At 39.1% G+C, this 7,773-nt stretch overlaps 1 protein-coding gene across 3 annotated transcripts; it reads right to left on the bottom strand.

Moving 5' to 3' along the window:
- Positions 1 to 2,198: 2,198 nt before the first annotated feature.
- LOC110855075 (importin subunit beta-1) lies at positions 2,199 to 7,480 on the bottom strand. Of its 3 annotated transcripts, none has more exons than XM_022103518.2 (16): positions 7,302 to 7,479; positions 7,091 to 7,209; positions 6,898 to 6,956; positions 6,639 to 6,821; positions 6,362 to 6,571; positions 6,132 to 6,284; positions 5,642 to 6,004; positions 5,375 to 5,564; positions 4,726 to 5,319; positions 4,423 to 4,637; positions 4,218 to 4,325; positions 3,994 to 4,137; positions 3,715 to 3,898; positions 3,561 to 3,618; positions 3,295 to 3,468; positions 2,199 to 2,532 (listed from the first exon to the last, which is right to left on the bottom strand). In XM_022103518.2, coding segments are annotated over exons 2-16 (2,682 nt in total). In that variant the 5' UTR covers positions 7,137 to 7,209; positions 7,302 to 7,479; the 3' UTR covers positions 2,199 to 2,531. The 3 variants fall into 3 exon arrangements, with proteins under 3 accessions (XP_021959210.1, XP_021959205.1, XP_021959200.1); XM_022103513.2 differs by having other exon boundaries at positions 5,375 to 5,567; XM_022103508.2 differs by lacking the exon at positions 2,199 to 2,532 and having other exon boundaries at positions 3,291 to 3,468; positions 5,375 to 5,567; positions 7,302 to 7,480.
- Positions 7,481 to 7,773: the final 293 nt, after the last annotated feature.

The raw sequence follows: 7,773 nt of genomic DNA on the forward strand, positions 1-7,773 counted from the left end.
TTTTCGCGGCGGTTTCAAAAAATAAAATTTCTAAAAATTTTTGAAATTTTGTATAAAAATAATTTTTCTCTTAGATTTTCATGAAAATTGCTTTTGAAAAAGGAGAGCTAGCTAGTAGTGCTACCTAGGAGAGCTAGCTAGTAGTGCTACCTAGGAGAGCTAGCTAGTAGTGCTACCTAGGAGAGCTATCTGGGAGAGCTAGCTAGTAGTGCTACCTAGGAGAGCTAGCTAGTAGTGGTACCTAGGAGAGCTAGCTAGGAGTGCTGGAAACTAGAAATCTCATCTTACCCCGAAAATCTGATTTTACCACAAAATATTCCTATCGTGTGGGAAACTGAGACAAAGTCTTGAAATTCTCTGGAACATCCAAGAAAAATTTGTATACAAAATTTCAATAATTTATAACTTTTTTACTATTGAATGTTTTTCAAAAAATCCTTCATATTCTTGTTCAGCATAGTTTAATTAGTCTATAAAATCATTTTCAGGAAAATCTGAGGCAAAAAATAATTTTTATACAAAATTTCGAAGCTTTCTAGAAATTTTAATTTTCGAGACCGCCGCAAAAAAAAGTATTTTCTTGCTCAGGGGACCATAATAGGTATTTACACAAAAATTATCAGCCAAATCCGAGCTAGTCCACTGAAATAAATCCGAGCTAGGCCGTAATAATGCAATTTTACCAAAAATAATTTACAAAATTCACTCCCCAATCACTACAGAAGAGAATAAGAACCAGTTCAAAATAATAAATTAAAGAAGGAAGGTTGAAGTTTATTAATTATTTGGAACATTTGTTATAATTTATAATTAATTCTCCAGTATAATTATTCGACTTGAGTAAACAAGAGGAGAGAAAAACAGAACGAGAGTGGGCATGGATGAGTGTTCAAAAGTTGTTTTCCCACGTCCAAAAAGCATCCTCGCGAAAGAAACAGTCTATTCCAAGATATATTTTGTCGTATGACGAAAGGGAACGCATTTTATGGGAATGCGAACAATGTATGTATCTCGTCGTTTATGCCCAAGAAACGTTATTTTGAATATCACACGTATGGAAGTACGTAGGAGACGGACAAGCCTCCGATGAATCTCTACAAGTGCAAGATTTAACGTCTTGCGAGTTGCTACTACACACTAATGACCGGCAATTGGCATTCAGTCATTCCTATTAGAATTGCAGGCAGTTGTACTTTTGAGACAAAAGGATGAGGTTCTCATGGCTTTGTTTGGAGTTCGTTCCTCCATGAACGGTAGATAAAAATGGGGGTGTTATTTTAGCGCTCGGACAAACTTTGACATGAATCGGAATCTGCACTTGAGCCATTATCGAACAATGTCATTACTGACGTGTTGGCTTTTCGTGAGATTCAATCTTCAACGAAAAAGATGCGAAAGGAATGATTACAAAAACCAACTACACTCCTACTGCACAGCTAATAATGCTCAACTAATAATGATGCTTCTCCGCATGCAATCAAGGTAATCCAAGTTTTTATTTGGGTGAAGAAACTTGGACAAACTCAAAGGAATGCCATCTCAACTTATCCTTAGACAAGGAACTAGAAATCAAAGATTGCATACAACATACAACATGAAATGAATTAGTGGTGGGACGGAAGTATAGTCATAGTTATGGCTTGTAACAACTTCTAAAAGTTGGCTGTATTTTGACATGTCCACATTTTGACAGCGTGATTTACACAGCAAAAGTGGATAAAATTGAATGGAGCATCAATATAAACTAAAAATTTAGTTGTTTCACATAAAAGTAAAATCTGTCACTATTTAAAATCCATAATTTATGTGCACATATTATCGTGAGCCAAGTGTCATTCATATCCAACCAGCCCTTGACGTTGGTCGCATTCACAATTCATTATAGGGTTCATCCATCCAGACCCGCAACAACGACAAGAACAACAATTAGCATCATTCAGTCTGAGCGTAAAAAAAGAACAAATAAATAAGAAAATGTATTTGGTAGTAAATATGTGGTATAATACAAATGTGTGTAACTAATTGGTGGGCATCTGGCTGAGCAATTATTGAGGCTGTTGTATTGCAGCAAGTAGGGTTGGAAGAAGAAGAACTAATTGTACAAGAAGAGCAATTTAATAACGCCAAGTATTTGATAAGTGAATGGAGGAAGGATGAAGTGGTTACTTGAAAAATAAGCAAACAATAAAACTGTCACGTATTTTCAGAAACGCTGTTTATTAGGACTTCGGTCGGAGCGCATACAGACGTGTCTTACTCGTACAATATCACACAGTTCAAACTAGCATTCATTCAAAAAATTTCATACAAATATTTTTGGGTAATATCGACGATAGATGATAAAGTAAAAGTAAAGTATTTTACGTTCATATAGATTATATAAAAACTCGACATTATAGGTTCGAGTTTTGAACTTTGAAGAGGATCGCTTGCTCATCGCACGCACGACATAATCACACATTCCCAATATTCTCGTCATTCACCCAGCGCTCCTCCAAACAGACTCCATTTGGCGTGTTCCATTTAGTTCATCTGCAAGGAGGACATCAACAATCATACCAACATATCAGTCAACATTCAATCACAGATTCGCTCATTCTTTCTTAAAAATATCCATCTCGCATTTTCCTCAGTATTTAGTTAGAACTAATCAGAAAGTACTACCACTACTGCTATTAGTACTTACTACTACTACTACAAGTATAAATGGATAGTATATCTCAACAATCGTTGATTGTTACTATTAAGAAAAATGGTATAAACACACGCATTATAATTATTGTACATTTATATCACATTGACACTGAACCTACAATAGAGCAGTCACTTTCATCTCATCATATAAATCCGGTGAGAAGAAATTAAACTTCAAGCCAAAGAGGCGAATAATAATGTCGTATCACACACACTTTATAATGCACCAGTGCAGTTCTTTTTATGTATAAATTCTCTGACGTACGTACACAACAGTTTGTCGTAATTATCTAACTGCCGAAAGACTAGAGCAAGTTCTCCCATTCATAAAAAAAGCGTTCGAATTTTATCACAAGTTTTCAGTTTCATCATCAACAACAACCAACCTACCAACCAACACACTTATATAGAAAGGAACTTTATTAGTGCAGGGCTCGAGTTTCTCCTCACCCTCTTTTAAGACATTTCGCCTACTCTGAAGTTTACTAAAATGTCTATTATATCGAGGGATAGCACGCGAATATAGTACAAATTAGTAAGTCTAAAAGGGTGGTCATGATGATGCACGGAGAAGAAGATGTTAGCCAGCAACATTCTTACCAACTCGCGGCGGCAGACGTATGATTCTTTAATTTTCGCAATTCCTTTGTTGCCCAAGTGGCCAACATCTTCGTCTTGTTCGTTTTCGATCGTCTGCCAAGAGTGAGGACTTCGTTTATCACGTCGTTATCCATTAACGGCATAATTTTGGCGCCATAACCAACCAAGAGATCGCTAAACAGAAAGTTTAAAATATAACATACAATTTAGAACCGGGCTGCGCCACCAGGGCGATTTATGTAACAACAGTAAATACAAATTATTACCCCACTAAACCAGCGGCGGCGGCAATGTTGCCATCAGACTTATCTGTATCTCTTGCAACTAGAATAAAATAACCAAAAACTAGTCAGTTTATTGTGTATTTATTTAAGGCACGAAAATAATTAGTAATTAATTATAGCTCGTTTTTTAACAAACCTTCACACAAGAACTGAGCCATGTAGGGCAGATGACTTTCAATTAGTGTCAAATCCGGCGTCACAGCTCCGCCAGGATTAACAGAACACGCCGCATCTCCACGAAGCCCCTGAATTATTCCGGTATAAGCTTCTAGAACTCCTTCTCGGAGCTCACACAAATAATCGACCATTTCATAGTCAGTCTATATGTATATGAAAACATAAAATTAGTATTGCAACAAATCAGTAAATAATAATTTAGAATATAATAACGATAAAACAAGTGTTTCCTACGTACCCTATCAACTTGCGCCTGTGAAGCTTGCATAAGGGTTTGCAACACTACCTCAAGATATTTTTTGAACTCTGGTCCTATTGCCAGAGCCACATCGCCGAGAACAGATAATATTTGAGGTTTTACCGATCGCTGTACGTTGGCATTCTAAAATAGTCAGTTAATGAATATTACAAAGTCAAATATGTTGATTATGACAATGGCATAAGTTTTGCTAAAATGCATACCCCTAAATTCTGTAGCAACAGGGTCATAATATCATCGCAATAGGGAAGTGCTTTATTGCCCAGAGATCGGCAAATATCTCCACTCACGCCGACTGCGGCAGAGCAAACCTAACAAAAATTCAAGTGTATTATTCACTGCATGGATAGACTTTTATTTTATATCAGTGTAGTATAGTTAGTTATTATTAGTTGCGTTTGGTCATACCGCGCTTTCGCTAACGTTCTGCAATCCTGTGATGAGGAAAGGCTGGAACGAATCCATGTACTTTATGAACCCTTCGCCCATGACTTCTGTGAGTGTAGAGATGGCCATAAGTGCGTCTTCTTGAACACCTCCAGATCGTCCACCGGGGCCACTGAGCATTTGAAGCAGTGCATTCATAACAGCATCTGATATTTTGGGTGCATCTTGAGGAGACACTAAATACATCATTAAATAAAATAATATTAGTTAGTAAAAGTTTTCTTAACCTTTATAATAATGACCATAAGTTGCATATCTAATTACCCTTCCTAAGCACGATTTGCAGGGTTGCACACAATGAACTCTGTAGCTCATTGTACTGAGTTCTGTCTCCTCCATTGGCATGATTCTCCATCACGAGCACCGTTCGAAGTCGTTCTAAAATAACCAAGGTTGTGTGCTGTACAGTTTCATAGCAGTCACGTGGAGAATTCTTTATCATTTCCATAAGTGCTTCGTAAGCAGCTGGTCTCAAGTTGGCTTGCCCACCATCCGCTCTGTCCGTGGTGGCTAACAGCTTTTCAACAATTGGTCGGAAGAAGCTTGACAACAAGTACGTATCTGGATCTTTGGAATCATCAACCCTGTTTTCCAGCGATGTCTCATACGCTGCTTCAGCCAGACTACTCAAGGCCCAGCATGCATTGGCCGCCACACGAGGTTCAGCCTGCAGCGCAGCAACGAGTGCAGTCAACAGGGGTGGCAAGTGAGAAGCAGTTAGGGCTGCATCCGACACGACCTCGCAAATCCTTCCAAGGGCCCATGCCGTCGTATCACGAACAACCACGTTCTCATCGCTCATCAGGGATATCAGTGTAGGAAGGGCGTCCTCAGCCAACGGTTTCATGGACGTTGGGTCTGTGGATACGTGTCAATTAGTTAACGATGCTACCATAGAAGATTAATTTCGTACCTGGGCCTTCCATAATGCAACCAAAGGCCATGACCGCAGCGTCGCGGAATCTCCAGTTTTCATGTTTAATATTGGTTTGAACGAAGGGAATAACGTGTGGAATGATGGCGTCCTCGCAACAATTTGTAAACAGCATTAGACAAACTCCGGCCGCTTTACACGGATTCCAATCATCATCATCGTCCACAAGCTCCTAGCAAGAGGTACATTTTGTAATTACAAATATACAAATAATACTAGTACTAGATATAATATATATATAATCACCTGTTTAGTGAGAGCTTCCAACAACAAAGGCACCAAGAATTGGAGTCCTCCTTTAGCATAAAAGCGAGAAGTTCGTTGTGGTGGTCGACCCAATTCTTGGGCCTCACTGAGTTCAATTGCCAAATCGACTTCTTCGTCACAAACGTTTGACCAAAATTCAATTCCCTGGAGTGCAACCTCGTCCACGTCAGATCGCATTGCATCCATTGTGATGGCAAACAAGGCATGTTTCATGTAAAATTCCATGTGTTGGTAGTAGAGCGACATAATCTTCACCAGACATTGCAAAGCGGCGACCTTTACGTTGGTATCTTCACACTGGGTGGCTTCACAAACGACTTGCATAATGTAGTGTCGTTCTTGCTGCAATACGAAATACATGATTAACAAGGCTCTCGTTCTTGAATAAATTAAATATACGCAAAAGAGCAATAGTAGATGTATGACAATCAGGTCCATAATAATTTAGTTGGATTAGTTATATCATTACCTCATTATCAAAGTTTGACTTTGTAAATTCTAGAGAATTTAAAAGTGCATTCGTGGCAGCTAGTCGAACTTTGTTGGAAGGTTCATCCCGCTTCATTCCATGGACGATAGCCGTTAAAATGTGATTGCTCTGAGTCATTAAAATCTCGGGTTCCTGAAATTAATTTATGCTCCATTATAATAGGTGAATAGTGGAGTATGTAAAAAAAAAAGATTAGTAAAAATCGTTACAATATCTGCACAAATGTATCCGATGGCTTCAAGCGAGGCTTCCTTCATAAGTTCCCCATTGGGAACAGCAGATCCTTGCGTGACATTGTTCACGAGATAAGATATGACTTCTGGCCATTGATTTTGACTTAGTTCTGTAACAGCAATATAAGCCACACACTGGGCTGCAGAACTTGGTCTTGTAGTTTCAGTGCCAAGTGCTCCCAAAACCTGTGACACATAATAACAATAAGCGATGCATTCATTCTAAAGTGGATCTATTTAATGAATAACTCACATTCTTTTTAACATAGGCTCGAATATCGTCCGCCAGCATTAGCCACCTCTGCTGATACTGGCCCTTCATAGCAGAGTCCTTCGACGTAAGAAGATTTTTGAGCTGGAGGCCAGATGCCATTCGAGCCACTGAACTGTGCCCAACTGTCGCCAAAACTTCGGATAATGTGCGAACATATTCAGGCTAAATAAATACAATGCATAATCAAATAGATTGAAGTTTGGTTGCTGTTTTGTGACGACACTACTCTGACACTTACAAAATTAGTCGCTGCCGCCTGTTCCAAAAACTGTTGTGCACTGGTGAGTTCATTTTGATCTAAAAAAAGAACAGATAAAATGTTGGCAATTAATTAGACTAAAAAAATATTACAATTTACATCGGTTACACAGTCAACAGTCGGTAAAATTGATTAATTGAGGTGTTACAATAATAACTGCTAAATAATTTACCTGGCGATACCGTCTTCTCTAAAAATGGAACCAGTGTGTTCGCCATGTCGATGTCTTTTTTTGTGTGGCGTCTTTGAATCCCTCCTCGCACCTTCACCACCAATCGAAAAAATAATTTCCTGTAAAGCAGACACAATTGGCTTTTATTTAGGTAACTAACTACAAATGACAAACTACTAAACTATTCACTACCCATCAGTGTTTTTGTTACCTGCTGAAGAGAAGGTAAAATATCTATCACCACCCCTTTAGTCTTGCTTTTAGGCAAAGAGAGTGACCCTCCTTTAGGGAACGATTGATGGCAATAGTTTTTGATAATTGGTTTCGTTGCGCGGACGGAGGAAGAGAGGAGTGAGTGAGCGAGCGAAATGAGGTAATGATGGTGGTGGTGCTGTAATGGTGATGGTTGGTGAAACGAAAAGGCCGGTAAAAATCCCCGTCGTCTCAAAGACAAGAGATATTAGTGTTTCATGGGAGCATCCATCCTGGCCCCACAGCGCAACGGAGGACGGAGCTCCTGGACGCGCCTCGCCTCTTTGTTGCTTGAGTGAGTGAGATGCAGCCATTTTCACACCGCCAATCCTCAAACCAGAACCGACTTGCTCATTCCCGGTGTGCGTCATCACAAACGAAACTCTCTCCATTATGGAAGCAAGGGCACAATTGATGAGAATGATGATATT

Source organism: Folsomia candida, unplaced genomic scaffold, assembly GCF_002217175.1.
Source record: "Folsomia candida strain VU population unplaced genomic scaffold, ASM221717v1 Fcan01_Sc001, whole genome shotgun sequence".
NCBI lineage: Eukaryota > Metazoa > Arthropoda > Collembola > Entomobryomorpha > Isotomidae > Folsomia > Folsomia candida.

What these genes read in the sequence shown, in the direction of transcription:
- LOC110855075 (XM_022103508.2), bottom strand. Translation starts at nt 7,136, where the DNA reads ATGGCGAACACACTGGTTCCATTTTTAGAGAAGACGGTATCGCCAG. An exon ending in AGGCGGCAGCGACTAATTTT is followed by an intron (nt 6,822 to 6,897) that starts GTAAGTGTCAGA and finishes GTATTTATTTAG; the next exon opens with CCTGAATATGTTCGCACATT. An exon ending in TTGCATTATGGAAGGCCCAG is followed by an intron (nt 5,320 to 5,374) that starts GTACGAAATTAA and finishes ACGTATCCACAG; the next exon opens with ACCCAACGTCCATGAAACCG.